Consider the following 24023-nt stretch of genomic DNA (forward strand, 5'->3'; position numbering starts at 1 on the left):
AATTATACATCTTACAACACTCGCCAGTGCTTGTCTATCATATTTATTTTGGAATATTTCCTGACAATGGAAGACTCGAAATACATATCTTACAATGATGTGACTTGAAAACTTCAAGGGTCGTGTATACTCTTTGCTACCAAGGAAACAGTAAAAGGATCACGATATAAGATAGATTAAAATAGACCGGCTATACTTAGATGTTACCTCTTTGTAACCTTCAATAGATTTCATTTTATCGATTATGGTCAGGTTTTAATATTTCAGTAATTAATAAATTGGCTAACCAAAAGCCTCCGATTTGTTATGGCATATATTCAATCCAAGGTTGCTAAGAAGATCGATATAGCACAAGAATGCAATATACTTTTTTTCTTAAATTATTTCATTTTTGTTTTGTTTTATTGGCATTTTTTCGGTATATATCATATTAAGTGTCTATGTTGCCGTTCTATCGAAAAACAACACCACTCTTTGACCTGAAAATTTTACTCCCTTCGAAACAAAGGCACAGAAACATTTGCTTCAGATAGTGAACAGTCTCGGCAGACATCTGATTAAGCTGTCTGATTATACAAACACCAGCTCGGACAGGTGTCGGAGTGACAAAGAATCTTGGATATCCTGTTTAAGAACACGTGACAGTTGTTGGTAAAGAGGCGATATTCGCCGTACGTTCTGACGTAGTTCCGGGCACACCCCTCGATACAGTCGACACCCAGACTACTGTAGCCTTGAGGTGTCTGGTCCAATCTAAAGGCACATTTGTCCCCGACGGCCGGGCGTTCTATGGAGATGGAATAGTTATAGGGCTTTCTGTAGTTGTGGTAGATGCCGAACTCCACGTATTTGCCTTCGTAATAGAGCCAACTATGTATGGGCAACATTGTTGGCATTCTGGCGGAGCGCTTGCTACGCCTAAAATAGTAGCTATACGTCATGCAAAGCAAACTTGTCGTGCCAAAGAAGTATGGCTTCTCGTCGGGACTACGCTTTGCTGGAATATAACAGAAAAGACGTTGAGAAAAAGTATAATAAAATATGGTTTTCGGTAGCTTTGAACAGTTTTCTAGCTCCATTGGTTTCTGTAGAATGCAAAGAGAGAAACATTTAAAATGTTCTGATCTGAGTATAGAGTCCGGTAACAATTTTCTTCAAATCGTAACTCGGGTCAGCTTGAACCGAAGAAAACATTTTCATTGGGACTGTAATAAATAAGTGTGATATAGAGCAAGATACATACAAAATCCTCGATGGTAGGTGTTTATAAAAGCAGTGATGTGAAAAAAGTACATATATTTTACATGATTTGTTTTTCAGAAAGGCTCGTAATAACAACAATAAAATACATGAGCAGCACAACATACTTGAACATGCGTGGAGATTTTCTTTTCTGCGGAACAACCATCCACAAGAACAGCCCGCCAATAACAGCAACAGGAACAATACACGTATCTGTAAAGGATCACCACTAAATCAACATCACACGTATCACTTAAGGATCAACATTTATCAACATCAGATGACCATTTATCAACATCACACATATCACTTAAGGATCAACATTTATCAACATCAGATGACCATTTATCAACATCACACGTATCACTTAAGGATCAACATTTATCAACATCAGATGACCATTTATCAACATCATATGTATCACTAAAGGATCAACATTTATCAACATCACACGTATCACTAAAGGATCACCATTTATCAACATCACATATCACTAAAGGATCACCATTTATCAACATCACACGTATCACTAAAGGATCACCATTTATCAACATCACACGTATCACTAAAGGATCACCATTTATCAACATCACACATATCACTAAAGGATCACCATTTATCAACATCACACGTATCACTAAAGGATCAACATCACACATATCACTAAAGGATCAACATCACACGTATCACTAAAGGATCAACATCACACATATCACTAAAGGATCATCATTTATCAACATCACACGTATCTATAAAGGATCACCATTTATCAACATCACACATATCACTAAAGGATCACCATTTATCAACATCACACGTATCTGTAAAGGATCAACATTTATCAACATCACACGTATCACTTAAGGATCAACATTTATCAACATCACACGTATCACTAAAGGATCAACATCACACATATCACTAAAGGATCACCATTTATCAACATCACACATATCACTAAAAGATCACCATTTATCAACATCACACGTATCACTAAAGGATCAACATCACACATATCACTAAAGGATCATCATTTATCAACATCACACGTATCTGTAAAGGATCACCATTTATCAACATCACACGTATCGCTAAAGGATCACCATTTATCAACATCACACGTATCTGTAAAGGATCACCATTTATCAACATCACACATATCACTAAAGGATCAACATTTATCAACATCAGATGACCATTTATCAACATCACACGTATCACTAAAGGATCAACATTTATCAACATCACACGTATCACTAAAGGATCAACATTTATCAACATCAGATGACCATTTAACAAAATCACACATATCACTAAAGGATCAACATCACATGTATCACTAAAGGATCATCATTTATCAACATCACACGTATCTGTAAAGGATCACCATTGATCACCATCACACATATCACTAAAGGATCAACATTTATCAACATCACACGTATCTGTAAAGGATCACCATTTATCAACACCACACGTATCTGTAAAGGATCACCATTTATCAACATCACACGTATCTATAAAGGATCACCATTTATCAACATCACACGTATCACTAAAGGATCAACATTTATCAACATCACACGTATCTATAAGGGATCACCATTTATCAACATCACACGTATCACTAAAGGATCACCATTTATCAACATCACACGTATCTATAAGGGATCACCAATTATCAACATCACACATATCACTAAAGGATCACCATTTATCAACATCACACGTATCTATAAGGGATCAACATTAATCAACATCACACATATCACTAAAGGATCACCATTTATCAACATCACACGTATCTATAAGGGATCACCATTTATCAACATCAGATGACCATTTATCAACATCACACGTATCACTAAAGGATCACCATTTATCAACATCACATCAACATCACATCAACATCACACGAATCTGTAGAGAATCACCATTTATCAACATCACACGAATCTGTAGAGAATCACCATGTATCAACATCACACGAATCTGTAGAGAATCACCATTTATCAACATCACACGTATGTAAGGGTGTGTATGTATGTGAGAGTGTTTATTTATGTGAGGAAGCGGGTATATGAGGGTATGCATGGAAGGGTGTGTGTATGTGTGTGTATTTGATGGTGAAATATATAAACAAATTGTAGTAAAGAAATTATACATGGGTAAATTGTGAGTTTAATTGATGCAATGTATTTACAGTACAGAAATCTTGATTATTTAGTTTTCTCGGCATTTAATGTGTTTGTGTGGGACATATGTATGTGTGTGTGTGTATAAATGTGTATATTTACATTTGTATGGCATTGTCACTATAAAGCCTTTTTGAGAGTTGTGTCGTTGATGTTTGTTTAAGTGCAATGCATCACGCGACAGTATCAGCGTAGTAATACAACACAGACCTGCGCAATATTTTGTTCCGGGCCAATATACTGAAAGCATTGTTATAGATAAATTTGAGCAAAAATACATATTTTTGTCAAATAATTTATTATGAGAAAACATGCCATATACTTTGTTTGTAATAAATGTTGAATATAATAAATTGTTGGGGGTTTTTTTCAAGCACTATTTTGTTGCCGATTTTGTTTGCCAATCTGCACGAGACATGAAGGGTGTTCCAGTTAACGGCTAAAATTTGTGTTGCCTGTCGGTAACGCGGGAATTATGAATTTTTTTAATATGATCTGTCAAAGGAAAACAAATCAAATCGTTGGAAAATGTAAATATAAGCGTTGAACTGTTTTTGTATGGTATTTATGATCTATTTGAACGACAGAGCTTTGCAAGCAAACAAATCATAATGCGCTAGCGCGCACCATTATGTTGTTTGCTTGCAAAGCTCTGTCGTTCAAATAGATCATAAATACCATACAAAAACAGTTCAATGCTTAAGTATGTGATAAATTACAGTAATTTTGAATATCTTTGATTTATACAAATTTAGTAAATTTAATTGATTGAGTGTATACAAGCCTTAGTATGTGTGTGTGTGTGTATGTGTGAGAAAGTTATGTATTGTACATTTTTTGATGAAAACACTGAATAAAAAGTAAATTATAAAAAAAAAAAACATCACACGTATCTGTAAAGGACCAACATTTTTCAACATCACGCGCATCAGCACAGGGGAATGTTCGGGTCTGCATACATGATATGACCACTACTTACCAGCATCACAATTACAAAGGAAATGGCTAGGGCAGTACAAAATAACCAAACTAAGTCGTAAATCAAAATTTACTTATTTTACAACAATTAAACAATAAGTATAGCTGATATGTATCACTGTTGATGGCGCGGATCGAAGCGCAAAGGGTATTAATATGGGAAGAAAAGTGAGTACCCGGTGAAAACCCACGTTGTTGGGAAGTTGATCCCAAACCCTTTCACGTGAGATGGGGAATCGAAAGCGTGCTGCTCTAGTGAAAGGTTAGTACAATATCCCGCACCGACCATTAAAATACCCCAACTGGGTGTGAGCAGGCAGCTTCATAGATAAAACAAAGACATCGACCAAATACTTAGTACTGTAAATCACACATATATATCGCGTGGGATTTATTTTCGCGTTAATTCGCGAGGGGGTCAATCGCGAATTCAAAACCATCAACGAAAATAACATCTTCGGATGGCAGCCTAGTTATCGGTTACCGATACGAGTCTTATATTCGGAGTTCGTGAATCTAAAAGCTCATCATTCCCGAATTTAAAGTTATTTCTAGATCATCGATTACGAAAACATGAATTCGCGAATATATCTGAAGAGATAGGTTCGTGAAATAAAGTAAAATCCCTGTATGACCGATGTACTTTTAGTGAATCCCTGGAGGACTGATGTACTCTTAGTGAATCCCTTGGAGGACTGATGTACTCTTAGTGAATCCCTGGAGGACTGATGCACTCTTAGTGAATCCCTGGAGGACTGATGCACTCTTAGTGAATCCCAGGAGGACTGATGTACTCTTAGTGAATCCCTGGAGGACTGATGTACTCTTAGTGAATCCTTCGATGACTGATGTACTCTTAGTGAATCCCTGGAGGACTGATGTACTCTTAGTGAATCCCTGGAGGACTGATGTACTCTTAGTGAATCCCTGGAGGACCGATGTACTTTTAGTGAATCCCTGGAGGACTGATGTACTCTTAGTGAATCCCTGGAGGACTGATGCACTCTTAGTGAATCCCTGGAGGACCGATGTACTTTTAGTGAATCCCTGGAGGACTGATGTACTCTTAGTGAATCCTTGGAGGACTGATGTGCTCTTAGTGAATCCCTGGAGGACTGATGTACTCTTAGTGAATCCCTGGAGGACCGATGTACTCTTAGTGAATCCCTGGAGGACTGATGTACTCTTAGTGAATCCCTGGATGACCGATGTACTCTTAGTGAATCCCTGGATGACTGATGTACTCTTAGTGAATCCCTGGATGACTGATGTACTCTTAGTGAAACCCTGGATGACTGACGCACTCTTAGTGAATCCTTGGATGACTGACTCACTCTTAGTGAATCCTTGGATGACTGACGCACTCTTAGTGAATCCCTAGATGACTGATGTACTCTTAGTGAATCCCTGGAGGACCTGATGTACTCTTAGTGAATCCCTGGATGACTGATGTACTCTTAGTGAATCCTTGGATGACTGACGTACTCTTAGTGAATCCTTGGATGACTGATGCACTCTTAGTGAATCCTTGGATGACTGATGCACTCTTAGTGAATCCCTGGAGGACTGATGTACTCTTAGTGAATCCCTGGAAGACTGATGTACTCTTAGTGAATCCCTGGAGGACTAATGTACTCTTAGTGAATCCCTGGATGACTGATGTACTCTTAGTGAATCCCTGGAGGACTGATGTACTCTTAGTGAATCCTTGGATGACTGACTGTACTCTTAGTGAATCCCTTGATGACTGATGTACTCTTAGTGAATCCCTGGATGACTGATGTACTCTTAGTGAATCCTTGGGTGACTGATGTACTCTTAGTGAATCCTTGGATGACTGATGTACTCTTAGTGAATTCCTTGATGACTGATGTACTTCTAGTGAATCCCTGGAGGACTGATGTACTATTAGTGAATCCCTGGAGGACTGATGTACTCTTAGTGAATCCCATGAGGACTGATTTACTCTTAGTGAATCCCTGGATGACTGATGTACTTTTAGTGAATCCCTGGAGGACTGATGTACTCTTAGTGAATCCCTGGAGGGCTGATGTACTCTTAGTGAATCCTTGGAGGACTGATGTAATCTTAGTGAATCCCTGGAGGACCGATGTACTCTTAGTGAATCCCTGGATGACTGATGTACTCTTAGTGAATCCCTGGATGACCGATGTACTCTTAGTGAATCCCTGGAGGACCGGTGTACTCTTAGTGAATCCCTGGAGGACCGATGTACTCTTAGTGAATCCCTGGAGGACCGATGTACTCTTAATGAATCCCTGGAGGACTGATGTACTCTTAATGAATCCCTGGAGGACCGATGTACTCTTAGTGAATCCCTGGAGGACTGATGTACTCTTAATGAATCCCTGGAGGACTGATGTACTCTTAATGAATCCCTGGAGGACCGATGTACTCTTAGTGAATCCCTGGAGGACCGATGTACTCTTAGTGAATCCCTGGAGGACCGATGTACTCTTAGTGAATCCCTGGATGACCGATGTACTTTTATTGAATCCCTAGATGACTGATGTACTCTTAGTGAATCCCTGGAAGACTGATGTGCTCTTAGTGAATCCCTGAATGACTGATGTACTCTTAGTGAATCCCTGGAGGACCGATGTACTCTTAGTGAATGTCTGTATGACTGATGTACTCTTAGTGAATCCCTGGGGGACTGATATACTCTTAGTGAATCCCTGGAGGACCGATGTACTCTTAGTGAATCCTTGGATGACTGATGTGCTCTTAGTGAATCCCTGGAGGAATGATGTACTCTTAGTGAATCCCTGGAGGACTGATGTACTCTTAGTGAATCCCTGGAGGACTGATGTACTCTTAGTGAATCCCATGAGGAATGATGTACTCTTAGTGAATCCCTGGAGGACCGATGTACTCTTAGTGAATCCCTGGAGGACTGATGTACTCCTCACTTATTAATTCGGTTAGCATAATACCCATACATAAAAGTGAAGAGAAGTACAATTACCCAACATCTACCTTTCCGTAATCAACAACCCAGCACTTTGTGTGATCATCATCACTAACAATGCTTTCATCTGTTCGTGTTGCATACCCTGATCCAGGGTCGCACTGGTTACCAAGATGTTAACCTCATTGTAAGTAACATCGTCGTGTACCTGTTGTCATCTGTTCATAGGCCCCTCACAACGGAGGTAAATTACAATTTTAGATCTGTTCACCATGATCATCAATCGGCTTTTGTTTTTGCTCATCCTGGTGGGCTTTAGTTGTGTTAATCTACCTGAAACAGAGCTATTTTCCCACATGTTGACAGTTGTACGAACCCTGAATATCTCGTCCTTGTACCAATCCTGCATATTACATAGCATACCACCTATCGCTCTGGCACTAGTACGTATGTTAACGTGTGTTAATGTACGATTTGTGATAAGTTACTACCATCTATATCCCTCTTGTACCATCCCCACAATAACATGCTGTATAGTATCTTAGGCCAAGAAAACTCTAGTCCCACTTCTTTTTGCACGATTGCAGCAAATCCTGGTCTTAGAAATGACAGCACAACTGTTTCCCTGTGGTACATGTGAACATCATGTTTCATGACAACAGAAAGGCATTGTATGCGAGTCTTGTGATCAATTGTATCACACAGATTGCCAAAGTATACATAGCCATACATCTAAAATTGAAAGATAGCATATAACAAGCTAGTGTTGCATTATAACCAGCCCATTTACAGCAGTATCCCATACGACCTTCATGTTGTTAGTACATCCATGTTGGCAGTCTCGGAAATAGCTATCTAACTAGTAACAACAGTTTAGATTCTATTGCTAGCTTACAAAAAAAAACCCATCTAGTAGCCGCTTCAAATCCCAAACAAAACCTATACACTCATCAACACCTATAAGAGGCAAACAGCGGCATTCCAGGAAAAGCATGACCCCACTTAGATTCCTAATAGTCAGCAAAAACAACACCTACTGTATAACAAAACTGATACCAACCAACCTGCCATCATTATTGGCACTGAAAATTGGCTAGACCCTAGCATCCATTGTACTGAAATTGTTCCAGGCAATTTTAATCGTAAAGACAGAACGATATCTTCTGATAAGGAATGCGGTAGTGGTGTACTGGTGGCTAACAGATCAGAGTTTGTAGGTGACAAAATTCATGAACTATCATCGGAAGATGACCCTACGGAAATTGAATGGACAAAAATTAATTTATTAGCATTTATTAGCATTTATTAGCATAAATAATGGACGCAGGCTTGTAGCCTCTATATCCATATCAATATCAATACATTGTATAATATAAATATTTCCTATGTTCCTAATATCTCTGGCAAAAAAAAGAAGGAAAAAAACCCTTAATTTCCGTTCATTTTATAATCCCAAATTATCATAGATTAATAGCCTCCAAAATCTTGGCATATCTCTTAGAAAACCAACATCTATTGATAATGCCACTATTAAATTAGGTGATTTTAATTACCAAAGCTGGGGCTGGAAGAACAAGACTCAAATATCATATCATGATGTTGTCGTTGTAGACTTCAACCTGTCACTCCCAAAAAGGCTAATTACCTCACCACTATGTACCAACATATAATAACGCTAACTGGATAACAATGAAAACGGAACTTTCTGCCTTTTATGATTCTCTAACTCCCACATAACCAAGATGGTGATCACCTCTGGTGGCTTTATAAAGACAAACTATCTCTACTGATAAATGAGCATATTCAAACCAAATTGATAAAGCAAAAACAGAACCGTCCATAGGTAACTCTTTAAATAAAAAAATCTATAAAAAAAAAAAAAAGAGAGACTGCCTATACAAAAAGGCGAAACAATCTTCCCCTCTTGAAATTGACCCAATCCTACAAATGATTGTCAGCAAATCATTAAATTCTGGCAAAGTCCCAAAGGATTAGAAGTTTACATATGTGTCACCTATATATAAAAAAAGGACCCACGTACAGTCCTTAAAATTATAGGCTAATATCATTAATCTGCAAAATTCTAGAACACATTGTAGTATCCAACATTATGAACCATGCTGACAACCATAACGTCCTATACCCAATCCAACACGGTTTCCGGTTAAAGATCATGCGAGAGTCAGATTTCCTTGATGATGTAACCCAGATTGTACAGTAGATGATGGAAGGCATAGTGATGTCCTCACGACGGGCTTCTCTAAGGCGTTTATCAGGAGTGCCTCAAGGCTCTGTCATCAGTCCTTGTCTTTTCCCTTCTCTACGTCTCTATATAAATGACATGCCTATTGACATCAACTCTACTGTTAGTTTTTTGTTACTTTTTGCTGACGAGTAAGTTCTAATTCAGATTCAGATAGTCTACAGAAAGACCTAGACAAGATAGCACTCTGGGAAAGTCGTTGGGATATGTTATTCCATTCTGATAAATGTTCCATCATATCCATCTCCAACAATAAAAGTCCAGTATATTTCTCTTACACACTACATAGATAGGAACTCAATCATGTAACAGAAGCAAAATAAGTGGGAGTAACTCTCCAATCAAATCTCAAATTAGAAACCCATATTTATAATACATATGCAAAGTCAACCCTGGGCTTTTCAAGAAGAAACATCAAAATAGGTTCCAACAAAGTCAAAACGCCAGCATTATTATGTCTTCTAAACAATTAGGAAACAGCTCTGGTGTTGGAGATGTTAAGAATCATAGAATAACGCTCTTTAGCATATATCAGAAAAAAACGCAAGGCTTGCATCATTTTTCAAAATGAAGCATAACCTTATTGCTGTAGAGAAAAATCGTTCTCAATCCACCAAACCGTTTCTCTCGAAATTTCCACTCCAATTCATATCAAATTTCACCATATAGAACACAGAGTAGAACATTCTCATTATTTCCCAGAACAATCACCGACTAGAATGCTTTATCACTACATATTACTTTTATTGATTCTCTAGGTTCATATTAGCAAACCAAAATTATGTTATCCATTTTAAACCAACGTTTTTAGCTCTCCTGTTTGCCAATTATCTTCAATTTGCTGAAGTTGAAATCAGGTTTTTCCAAAGAAGAGCTGTTTACCTTAGACATATGCTTTCTGAGGGGGGAATTTCACTGGAAATGGAGCCAAGCTAAGAAACAAGCTTTTGAGAAGTTGAAGGAATATTTGTCGACACCACCACTGCTATGATATGCGCAACCAAATCAACCTGTTGATCTTCATACCGACGCATGCGGATAGATGTTAGTCGTTGTTCTGTACCAGCGTCAGTGATAAGTTTTGCAAGCATATGACTCTCTATAGTCAGATCAGAACTACCCTGCCCACTTGGAGTTCCTGGCTCTGAAATGGGCTGTAGCACTGGTGGTGTCGCCAAATATTCCTTCAACTTCTCATAGCTTGTTTCTCAGCTTGGCTTTATTTCCAGTTGGCATCAGGTTTTATCTTAATCTTCTTTCGCCCTCTACTCTTGATATGCAGGTAACAGCTCATTCAATGGCTTAACAATCTTGGAAAAGTCTTTGAAGAACTTCCTGTAATATCCGGCGAAGTAAAAAAAAAAAGGGCACGAACCTCCTCTGGAGATGTGGCTCTGGCAAAATAAGCATTTTCTCAATATTACTAGGATCAAGTGAAATCCCCTCCTCAGAAAGCATATGTCCAAGATAAACATCTGTCCTTTGGAAAAAGTTGCATTTCTTCGAAGTTCGAGGAGACAATTTCAAACCACATTCCCTTAATCTCTGAAGTACCTTTTCTAGGCGACGCTGATATTCCTCAAAAGAATTTGAAGAGATAATTAAATAATTCAAATATATAACAGATACTGAGGTGAGGTCACCTAGGCATTCGTCCATGAGCCGTCAGTAGGTTGCAGGTACGTTCAACAATCCAAACGGCATCCTTGTATACTCATAAAATCCTAAAGGACAACATTGAAAGCTGTATATTCTTTATGACAGTCATCCACCTCTATCTGGTGATGACCAGACATCATATCCAAGACTGTGAAGTATTTTGTCTAGATAAGCACTCTAGGATCTCCTCAATTTGGGGTAGAGTTTAGGAATCGCTTATGGTCCTCTGGTTAATCTCCCGGAAATCAACTCGCATACAATGTACGTTATTCTCCATTCTACTTTCTGGCTAACACGACTGGCGAAGACCACGGTCTGTGTGACGGACGGAAAAAGAAAACGGTCCAGAAAAGTATTAAGATGGTTCTTTACTTCTCTCATGGATGGTGGTATCATCCTGTGTCTTTGCTTGATACGTTTTGTATCATGCATATCTAGCCTGTGCCTCGCAGCATTAGAAAATTCTATATAATTGTCATTATTGGAAAAATATTCTGAAACGACATGACGAGTTGTTTCCAATTCTCAGCTTCAGTAGACGGGAGAAAGTCTTCATTGATCTCAATCTTCATCGATCTCAATCTTCTCCGTCAACTTCTCTGCTTCATCAAACTGACCATCCTTGTCGAGAATGGTAACCGGTGTAACTTCAGAAAGTAAAGCTCTAGGTGACACAGATATACATCTACTAATAGTGCAAATGGATGGACATTCCTAATTACACCATTTAGCTATCTATATCAACGTTCCTACCAATTACCAAGACGGATTCAGGAAAGGACACTCACGATATTTTTGTTGAAATATATCTTAGATCCTATGTGTGTACCTATTCTATGATTATTTCTTTACATCAAAATAAGTTTGATATGGAATATGTTAGAGTGCTGCATTGCCACCAACAGCAATGCGTTACAAAATGTAATTCGTCGGGGGTCACTTGTGCGACCACGCGTGTTTTCTCCGGGTACTCAGGTTTCACTCCCTTGCACGCTAAAATGAAGTTTACAGTAGTTATACCCATGTAGAATATTTCACAATTTAATATATATCATTGACTGAATGATACATATGGATTTGTTGCGGAAATATCAAAATTAAAAAATATCTAAAGAATAATTTTCCTGAACAAAACAGGTATATTTATAATATCTATACCTGTAGTACCGTGAAATGTACTCACCCGTACAACCTCCGACCCCTTACACCCAAAGGCCATGTTTCCTTGTTGTTTGACCTGGTTAGCTTTCTCAAAAAATGTGCTTTTTTAACAACTTTCCTTTTGGAAGCTCCAGAAATTTCATACCGTTAAAAGACAATCGATATAATCCCGAAATTGTCCTCCTGTATCACCGTTCACTCAGTGCTAATATTACGAGTCGGTGTACTTGAATCACTGCGGGCATTTCCCACTCGAGTGCTATCCATCACTCTGCCAGTGATGTCGGTACACTATTCGTCCTGTCTCGTATATAAATAACCATACACACCTCTATCTATATACCCGTACACATCTACATCTCGTACATACCCAGGTCAATGTGTACCGTCCCCCTGTCCTCCTTTCCAGTTTCCTTCACCATGCCTCTGTCCATATCTTGTAGATTTCTGCCCATATGTCGTATATATCTGTCCATGTGTCGTATATATTTATATATCGTATATATCTCTGTCCAAATGTCGTATATATCTCTGTCCAAATGTCGTACATATCTCTGTCCAAATGTCGTATATATTTCTGTCCATATATCGTATATACCTCTGTCCATATATCGTATATATCTCTGTCCAAATGTCGTTATCTCTGTCCATATATCGTATATACGTCTGTCCATATGTCGTATATATCTCTGTCCATATATCGTTATACGTCTGTCCATATGTCGTATATATCTCTGCCATATATCGTATATACGTCTGTCCATATGTCGTATATACGTCTGTCCATATGTCGTATATATCTCTGTCCATATGTCGTATATATCTCAGTCCATATGTCGTATATATCTCTGTCCATATGTCGTATATATCTCTGTCCATATATCGTATATATCTCTGTCCATATGTCGTATATACGTCTCTCCATATGTCGTATATATCTCTGTCCATAGGTCGTATATATCTCTGTCCATATATCGTATATATCTCCGTCCATATATCGTATATGTCTCTGTCCATATATCGTATATATCTCTGTCCATAGGTCGTATATATCTCTGTCCATATGTCGTATATATGTCTGTCCATATATCGTATATATCTCTGTCCAAAGGTCGTATATATCTCTGTCCATATATCGTTTATACCTCTGTCCATGTATCGTATATGTCTCTGTCCATATATCGTATATGTCTCTGCCCATATATCGTATATTTAACGTATGTATCTGTCCATATGTCGTATATTTAACGTATATGTCTCTGTCCATATGTGGTATATATCTCTGTCCAAAGGTCGTATATATCTCTGTCCATATATCGTTTATACCTCTGTCCATATATCGTATATGTCTCTGTCCATATATCGTATATATCTCTGCCCATATATCGTATATTTAACGTATGTATCTGTCCATATGTCGTATATTTAACGTATATGTCTCTGTCCATATGTCGAATATATCTCTGTCCATATGTCGTTTATATCGCTGTCCATATATGACGTATATATCTCTGTCCATATATAACGTATATATATATCTGTCCATGTAAAACGTATATATCTCAGCCCATATTTAACAGATATATCTCTGTCGATGTCTCTGCCCATATATCGCACATTTCCATTTCCACACCTCATTACTCTTACATTGTGAGCTATCTCGTGAATGAAAACTGTGATAATGATACAAAGCATATTGACAGCATTTTCGATATTGAGCTACATTTGTATGGCGGTTATTGTCGATGAAGCAGTAGACGCTTTCCCTTCCTGACCACATGGTCTTGCTCTCACTTCATATTTGCATGAGTCAATATGTAAACTTAACTTATACATGTATCTTGTTTGTCCTCCTTTAAGCGATTTTGATTTTGATTTAACGTCTATGTTTGCTTGATTTTTTGGTTGGCATCTCATAGATCCTTGCTCATAACTGTCTTCGGTCTTCCCCCTTTAAGCAGGTTTTCTTCTTGGCTGCCTCGTATGTTTCATGCAGCTACTCCATATTTATTTGTTTGCCAGATGACGTTGATGGAGCGCTTGTTACCAAATTGAACCTGTCTACAATATTCATTACCACAAACACACCTTGATATTTAACAGCTCGTACACGTCAAACACGCATATGACTCTATGTCGGCCTCGTATCTCCTAGCACTAGAACCACAGATTTCTACAGAATGACATCATCTTGGTTAAGTTGGGATATGCGCGTCCACCCAATATATTGGTGAGTCGACATGATCACGTATTCGTATTGCATACATTTGTCGTATCTACTATCATCATACACGTTCAGGTATTGTTCCTGTTGACGATAACCATACACGTTCAGGTATTGTTCCTGTTGACGATAACCATAAAGTGTCGTTTATTTTAAATAGTTTTAGAATTGTTTCTATGCCTGGAAATGTATATATCAGCTTCCCGTCTACTAAAGTGTAATTTACTGATCTACTCATCATGTCGCATAAATTATTCTAAAGTTTTCAAGGTGAAAGACTTCGAACGTTGACGCATCCTCTAACTCACTAACTCACAACTTTTTAGAATTAAGCACTGCTTTCTCAATTACCTCGAACAAGAAAAAAAACCCTGACAAAATGAGATAAGTTTGATAGCTTTACTAACATGGTTAGGCATGATGGAGGAGTTTCGGACAGACGAAGTGACGACAAACGCAGCACGTGTTGACCTTGAGGGGCATTGTGTACCATGCAGACTTGCCTTTGTTAATGCAGTAGACGGGTACCCCGTATTCTCGTGTGCCTCCTGGTACACACCTGTACGCTTCACCTGGCCGAATCCACACATTCTTACACTCGTCGTTACTGCAGATATGAATATTCATATATTAGGTTAAGACTTAAGGATAAAAACAATTTTACTAGCAATCGAATAGAATGTTGATCTTTTATGTAGTAACGGATGTGTAAAAGTTGGACAAGAACAGATAAGGTGATGAGGTACATGTAGATTATAGAAAACACATATATAACATCCAAGCTGTACCAGTCAGGAGAGGGAAAAACTGAGAAAAAAATGACTGGTTAGAAACTCCTGTAAAATAATCGTTCTCTAAAAAGGCAGGGGGAAGAAATTTCATTATGAACAGCGTCCAATGAAGTCCTTGGCGTTTTTGTGGATAACGAAGAGCGAATCAATCTCAACATGTAAACTGCAATATAAGCAGAGGAAAAACGTGGATCATTATATATCTCTATGCAAAAAGGAAAAGGCTGTCATTATCAATCACTTACATACATTCCACCGATGGATATTTGAAACTGTTGAATGGACGGGACACTAAACAGAATCTTGAGTTAAAAATGACGTAATTTCCTGTCTGTGTAAATGTCCGTCTCTCGTTACATAGACGCAAGAATGGTGATCCAACCTGCTGTTTCAGCCATCCCCCACAGCTACAACACAAGACGGGTATTATCAGGATCAGTTATCGTCGTCACACCAACATACATGTGTAGGAGGATGACAATTTGTAAAAGTTTCTAGACATTTAATTCTGACACGCATTTCCCCGAATGTTTTCGGACCGTCGTTAGATTAGAAGACGCTCATCCTTCCCGTACAACTGGTCTTGTCTTCACTTTTCAATGATCTCCAGTTTAATCTACATTTTGTAAATATTTACCCTTGTTTTATCGATTTTGAGTTGAATTCACGTTTAAGTGTTGGTAATCTGTTTGTTTCAGTATAAATGAATTCCCGGAATATCGATATCATCAGAACGATGTTATTCAGACACTGAAAGTAAGATAGGGTAAATGCATTTATTTTAAAAAGTTTCGAAATGGCTTTATTTACCAGGTAATATTATCTATTCCTTGTGAAACATCAAGTTCTTCAGCTTAAAACTCAAGTTGGAATTCTCTCTACCACTACAGTGTTTTAGGGTACATTCGCCCTTACCAATATCTGACTTACGTACATGTACATTGTATATTTAAAGTGAAAATGGCAAGACCAATTAGCATGACTTCTCAAACAGTTTACATCACATATAACATTAACTCCGTACGACACATCTGCCTTGGACGTTTACCTTAGTGATGCTCGCGTGCCTTCCCATATCTCTCCACGATACTTTTTACGGCTAGCTCTGAATCAAACAAAGAAAACCATATAAGATTGTTTGTTGATAAAGCGTTAATATCCCTTAAAATGGAGTATCGATCAATTCTAAAATATGGAAATGTCTTAAGGCAACACAATAGAATCTGGATAAGATTATAACAATATTACAAACGGAATCTGCATTGTATTGTAGGTCTTTGACAGGTAGAATCTTGATAGATGTTTGACAATTGATATACGGAAAAGTCTTCGTAAAATAGAATCTGGATATGTCTTTGACAATGTCGATGAGATGTAACCCTCAAGATTAATAAAGAATTGCAATCGGAAACTGGCTAGGTCCTTCACAATAAAAATCTGGATAAGATATATTTCTCTGACAATTTAATATGGATAGGTATTTGACATTTGAATAGGATAGATTTTTTGACAATTGAATACAGATATGTATTTGACAATTGAATATGGATATTATTTCACAATTGAATATGGATAGGTATTTCACAATTGAATATGGATAGGTATTTCACAATTGAATATGGATAGGTATTTCACAACTGAATAAGTAGAGGTATCTGACAATTGAATATGGATAGGTATTTCACAACTGAATAAGTAGAGGTATTTGACAATTGAATATGGATATTATTTCACAACTGAATATGGATAGGTATTTCACAATTGAATATGGATAGGTATTTTACAACTGAATATGTATAGGTACTTCACAATTGAATACGGATATGTATTTGACAATTGAATATGGATATTATTTCACAACTGAATATGGATAGGTATTTCACAATTGAATATGGATAGGTATTTTACAACTGAATATGTATAGGTATTTCACAATTGAATATGGATAGGTATCTGGCAATTGAATATGGATAGGTATCTGACAATTGAATATGGATATGTATTTGACAATTGAATATGGATATTATTTCACAATTGAATATGGATAGGTATCTGCCAATTGAATATGGATAGGTTTTTGACAATTGAATATGGATAGGTTTTTGACAATTGAATAAGTAGAGGTATCTGACAATTGAATATGGATAGGTATTTGACAATTGAATATGGATAGGTATTTGACAATTGAATATGGATAGGTTTTTGACAAAGGAAATCTGGTTAGGTCACTGGTGTATTGTACTTACGCTGGGTTTTGCATAGATCTCTGACGCTTTGACAGCTTGATGTTGTCCTTGTTGGTTACTTTTTCAAAACCAATATCAAACTTCTTTACACCTGGGAATTTACACGTGTTGGGTAATAGACCATTGCCCCCTACCGCAATCAGGGTCGCCAGAACGCCTAGAAACTAATACGTATACACATACTTGCATTTTTTCTGAGAACATTGATACATTGTGAATACATGTATTGTATAACAAATATCTATATAACAACATAATCATACAGGGCAAAGTTCAAAACTCACAGGCTATCCGGAAAACAACAAAATTGAAACAACTGTTTAAAAACCAAAAGACAAGGGGGGAAAACAATGTAAAAATGCGGATTACAAGGTGGTGTGTGCTCCTGATGGGTAGGTGAACCAACGAGTAGCAAGTAGTTTTCCAAAACAGGGAACTAAATAGCGTCACCTCCGGAATCGGGAACCTTCGTCACTTTCCGTAAACGAGAAAATAATCGTTTACGGAAAGTACAATCGTTTACAACTTTCAAACAATTCTTTCTTTCCCTCTACGTCAAAACTCTGGAACGACTTGAATATCACTATTAGAAACTCGCCTTCTCTAAGTTCTTTTAAGTCAAATGTAAAGAAATCTATGACAGCAAACAATATATTATATAGTAAGCATTTTATAAACTATGGACCTAGGAATTTAAATATTATCCACAGTCGACTGAGAAATCGAGCTAGCACACTTAACTATGATCTTTTTAGAGCTAATCTCGTAGATTCACCCGAGTGTCAATGTGGGCATCCCTTTGAAGATTGCTATCATTTTTTCCTTATCTGTCCTTTGTATGCCAATTTAAGAAGAACACTTATTACTGAAATATCATGGTACGGTCCTGCCAACATTGATGTTCTTTGTAAAGGTGATCCTAATATTTCACCAAATGACAATGTAAAAATCGCCAAAGCTGTGCAAAACTTCCTGAGAAGGTCGGGTAGATTCGACTAGCTGCCGTTTCTTACTCCCCCTCCCTTTTTCCTCTCCTTTTCTTAATCTTATTAGTTCATAAACTTGCTTCAAAAGTGTCCTATCTATCCGTACTTTATATATAGTGTAAGGACAACAATGGATCAATTGAATCCATCTAAAAATGTAGGTTGTATTTCTGGTCCTTCCGGATCCAAACGGCACTTGAGAAACGTAGTTAACTGGAAGAGCGGACGGAACCAGGAGAAAGCCACTTACGCACGGGATGTGATGAACATTTGAACCAGCTGAAAGATTGGAAAGTGAATAGTGTAACAAGTGTCGTCTGTGTCGGGAAGGATCGGAAACACAATCTCAGTTCATTAATTTTACTTGTTGCAAGCTATACAAAACTATTGTCACCCCCCCCCCCCTCTCTCTCTCCTCCTGCCTGTCTCTCATTCTCTCTCTCTTTTTCCATCCCTAATAAAATATAACCTTTTTTTTATTTTTTAAGAAAGACAATTCATAAATCATCTTTTGTTTATCATATTGTTGAATATTTGTACATATCATCATGTGACCACTGTATATTATCATATGTCATTTATGCGGGAAAGGTCATCAATAAGTTGGCAAAACTTACCGACCAATCCCTTTGTCATTTTATGTCAATACAATATGTTTAAACTAAAACTACAATCGGAAATTCGTTTTCCTTAAGATATGACGGAAAAGTGTTTTTCTGATTGTGGAAAGCACCTTCATTTCGATGTCATAATGTAATCACATAAGGGGTGTGGTTATGCCGAGCATTTCAACGACCATTTGGTGAATGAAAGGGGAGACATGTCAGTGGAGCTTTCTAAAAATAAATTCCTTTCAGAAAAAAAGTGGTTTACGTTAAAACAAAACCGTGATATGTTTTGAAACCAGAAGCATCAGTGTAAACACATCATCATATAACTCAATAGTATCCTGATAGGGAAACACACACATATGTATATAACATGTACATTTAAACCTACCCAGAGTGACACCGACATTGGTATATCCGCTTTGGTATCCGACTTGTGTTCTTTTACGGTGTATCTTTACGGGACATCAAGTGATATAGAACTATTTCGATAAAATGCGTGATTAGAAAGCCATCTGTGACCAATAAATGTTTATTAAATCAGGTTTGTATACTTTAGTGATGCTTACAATATGTTTGTCAATTTAAGCCATCCTAGCAGAAAACTTACACCCTGTGTACCGCCAGCTGGGATCAGGGAGAGTCAAAATGTAGCTCTACTTTGGCTGGGCAGGAGATTTTTGTCATATATAACACTGCATTTATGACAATCATTCTGTTATAAACTACAGAATTTAAAGATAATATCATGAATTGATCATAAAGTACTGTACTTAAATATAGGTCAAGGCCATTTCTTGTCGCAAATTGTGTTGCCTTTCATCCCAGGAAATTACATGACAAACATCACGATCATATGAGTTTCAGTTGCAATAAAGTTGACCTGGAATATGAGTCAAGTTCGTTTTTGGCAAACATTTTTCTCGTTTTTAAGGCGGTTGAATTTGAAATGACGAGTCTACAACACATTGTCTTCGCTGGTTACGCGTTATCGGAAGAAATTCCTTATAACTTGGCTAAGTATGGTTACACGTATGCGGCATGTTTCTCTGAGCGACATCTGACTTATACAAATGACATACAGAATTATGAATGCCATACTCTCAACCTTTAGACACAAGCCTGTCTAAGCCGGTTATTGACTTTTAGTGGAAGCAGGTGATGAATAATACATTTATTGATAAAATATAGCGTAACAGTCACAAATCGTGTACAATGACACACGAGTGGGTGACATATTAACTTTGACGTTGACAACCAATTTGAACGGTTTGTATAGATATTACGAGGTATCGAAAAATACGTTTAAGCTTGATGGAATACATGCGTAGAGTTTTATTTTAAACGGACTCCTTGAGGCTACATAGAAAATAGGAAAGATCTTGGAAAACAGTTATGTAATAAATCCATGAAGAAGAATCGTCGATTAAACAGGCGTGTATAAAGAAACACTAGCGAGTAACCATTTTGATGAAGATACAAATCAAATATAATCCAGTCCATTGATAACCCGTCGTTTTGCCTTCCCTACTCGCTAATGCACCGTTGTACATATATAACCTTTGTTGTCCCAAGTGGACCGAAATTCGCCAATAAAGAAGTTGCATTGCACTGCATTGTAACTGACGAGATAAGTATTCCTTGATTTAGAATTCCTGAAACTCAGTTTTGACATCATATACATGTACAGTATGTATTTAAGCATTGAACTGTTTTTGTATGGTATTTATGATCTATTTGAATGCCAGAGCTTTGCAAGCAAACAACATAATAGCACATTATGATTTGTTTGCTTGCAAAGCTCTGGCATTCAATTAGATCATGAATACCATACACAAACAGTTCAACGCTTATATTTACATTTCTTTTACTTTTTTTTATGCTATAATTCATATCTAAATTTTATAATTCCAGCCTTACAAACAGTCAGCAGATTTTTTTCTCGGTCGTTGGAACAGCCGGAACATGGTCGCGTGCTTTTTGGCAAACAAAATAGTACATGGAAAATAAAAAAATAAAACTCAATTTTGTCAGGTCTCTGATTTTGTTAATCATTTTATTATCAATGTAATGCGCAAATAGCATAATTTAAAAAAAAAACAAATAATGTAGCCAAAATAATTAGTCGTTAAACTTAATTATAAACAATGTTCATTGGATATTGTATTTCCGGTTTGTGTGGTATGAATGCCAGAGCTTTCAAACAGACGATATATAGTGACAATGTCAGACAAATGTAAATATGTTTTTAAGTCTGAAAATATGACAAATCATTGAAAAACAAATAGAAAAACGTGAGAAAAATAAACAGAGACGTATATATACTAATTTAGTATATAGGTCTCTGAAATAATCAACCACAGCTGGCCATGAAAAAGTCAATAATATCGACACATCTTCGTTTTGTTGCTGTTTATTCCCACTGAATCTCAAATCACTTGTAATGCGTTATTTGGTACCATAATACATGTTTCTGCTTCTAGTATTACAAAAACGTTCGTGTCAACCACTTAATGGATCGCGCGCAATTAAACTTTCGCGTCAGCTAGACGCTCAAGCGCCGAAGAGATGCAGACCTAAACCTCGATAACGAAACTAGGTTCTATTTTTTAGACTGAATCGTTCGGGCAAAATGGGACACCGGGTAAGTGTAAGAAATAGAGAGTTCAATGTTGTTAATTATTTAATAACAAATATAACCGTAATGATTCGTAAAGTCTAGGCTCTAGCTGATAAAGTTTGAATGACACTGCATGCAGATGTGTGATCTCGAGAGTATTAGTAATACTTTTACATGTAGTGTAGTCTACTGGTACAAAATGTATGTATGTACATGTACATGTAGGCAACTAGCTCAAAAGTTGTCCAATAATAGGACTTTAGTTATATACATTGTAACAACATCACTTTCTTTAATTAGCACATACAACACACCTTAATCTCTTATAGCTTACACATGGAGTGGTCAGTCATGATACTCTCCTGCACTGGGGCTCCAAATATCGACATCTTGGCCTAGAGTATACCGTATTAAGTAGATAGAGAACTGGTACCCCTCAGCCACTATAGAAAGGCTAATTGCAGGGATCACTTTGGGCAGAGATTTGGGGATTTTTACCCATGTTTTTCAAAAAAATCTAATTAAAAATTCAAAATTGTACCTCTTTATACAGACAAATCTCATAGGAATTTTGCTAATCTCATAAAATCTCCCATAGGTTTTAAGAGCCAGAGTTATCCCTGTAATTGGATAATTTCCACCGGGCGTAGATTTTAGTTTACATTCATATCTACGTGGAACAATAGGCTGGACAGATGGAGTGTTGTAAACCAGTATTTTCCCTAAGTACTGGCATGTTCAAGGTGAATTTCTTAATGCAGAAAGAGTATAGTTATGGTAGGTATTATATTTAGGCAAAAGTCCTTTTTGTTACGGTTTCACTTTTTGCTAAAAAAAATCATTATTTGTGCTTATCGCTACTAAACCTTTTTATATCAAAGTTTTTGTAAGACATATTAGAAGCACTGTTAAGGGGTATTGCCAGATGCAATGGCTAACACTCTCAGATGAAAATGAGTTATTCAGAAAACTTGTTTCTTGCCAGTTTTACCCAAAAAACTTGATAAGTTGACATATTACATAATTATAGGATAACACATGTGCAGGTAAGACAATGATTTAACTTTCATGAAACGAGAATACTGCTCACCCATGAACACCGACAAAGTATGTGATATTTTTTAATGAAAATGACAATTTTCACTTTTGCCAACATTTTCCCATTATTATTTATCCACTATTAACATCAATGAATAACTAATTTTGTGTGAAAATGTTTCTTTGCATGTTGTCTGAATAACCTGTTTTCACCTGATAGTGTATGCCATTGCACTCTGCAATACCCCTTGAAGTCAAAACCATCCTCTGATGTATTCCATTTGTAAAACAATAAAAAAAAAAGTGAATGATGTCTCTATTTCTACCTACTCTGACAGGAATACACATGTAGATGTTTTATAGTACTATATCATTCAGATGGGTTGCATATGGCAATGTAAAGAAGAAAGAGGAAACCCAAACCTGTTGTCAGCTGTCAGTAAAATCTTCAGCATTCAAACAGTCATGGTTTTATAGGGTCATGTTTCTCTTTTCAAATTTTTTGCTGATTACTTTTTAAAGAAATATTGAAACAGATTTACTTACTGAATCTATCGCTTTTTAGATATTATTTTTTTTTACCTATGACAAAACTTGAATTCCTAGCCAAATCTATTGCTTTTTAGATATTTTTTTTTTTACCTATGACAAAACTTGAATTCCTAGCCATTTGGCTGGTGGAGGTTTCACTTCCAGCTGATTGATGATTTGTGGTTAGGTAGCTATCTTATTAGAATGGGTGAGATAGTACAGACATGCAAATGGAAAGGTACCCAATGCCTTGTGAATAGACAAAATCAAACAACTAAAATTTGAAATAATTAGATACAGGATCGGTATTCAGGAGCATGTGTTGACTTCATAAACTGATAGGGCCACAATAAGGGGTACTATTATAGACAATTATAACAGCTACTGTAGGTGATGAGGCCACAATAAGGGGTATTGTACGTAGATAATAACAACTATTAAATCTAACTATGATAGGCCACAATAAGGGGTATTGTAGATAATTACAACTCTAACTATGAGATGAGGCCACAATAAGGGGTATTGTAGATAATAACAGCTCTAACTATG

The 24023-nt window shown here is 36.9% G+C and overlaps 3 protein-coding genes across 3 annotated transcripts in view; 1 reads left to right on the forward strand and 2 right to left on the reverse strand.

Moving 5' to 3' along the window:
- Positions 1-473: 473 nt before the first annotated feature.
- Positions 474-12742, reverse strand: LOC117331696. Its single transcript, XM_033890532.1, has 3 exons — positions 12453-12742; positions 1368-1455; positions 474-997 (listed from the first exon to the last, which is right to left on the reverse strand). Exons 1-3 carry the CDS (start codon positions 12486-12488, stop codon positions 558-560), a joined length of 564 nt encoding a protein of 187 aa, XP_033746423.1. The 5' UTR covers positions 12489-12742; the 3' UTR covers positions 474-557.
- Positions 12743-15039: 2297 nt separating this feature from the next.
- Positions 15040-19694, reverse strand: LOC117331077. Its single transcript, XM_033889673.1, has 5 exons — positions 19677-19694; positions 17692-17855; positions 16494-16550; positions 15691-15852; positions 15040-15261 (listed from the first exon to the last, which is right to left on the reverse strand). The coding sequence occupies exons 1-5, from the start codon at positions 19692-19694 to the stop codon at positions 15066-15068; spliced, it is 597 nt and encodes a 198-aa protein (XP_033745564.1). The 3' UTR covers positions 15040-15065.
- A 2160-nt stretch (positions 19695-21854) lies between these two features.
- LOC117331697 (acylamino-acid-releasing enzyme-like) overlaps positions 21855-24023 on the forward strand; it is a 28172-nt gene continuing 26003 nt past the window's right edge. Inside the window, exon 1 of the mRNA XM_033890533.1 lies at positions 21855-21929. Within this exon, the coding sequence (XP_033746424.1) occupies positions 21918-21929 (12 nt within the window). The 5' untranslated portion in view covers positions 21855-21917. The remainder of the gene's footprint in view (positions 21930-24023) is intronic.

Source organism: Pecten maximus, chromosome 7, assembly GCF_902652985.1.
Source record: "Pecten maximus chromosome 7, xPecMax1.1, whole genome shotgun sequence".
NCBI lineage: Eukaryota > Metazoa > Mollusca > Bivalvia > Pectinida > Pectinidae > Pecten > Pecten maximus.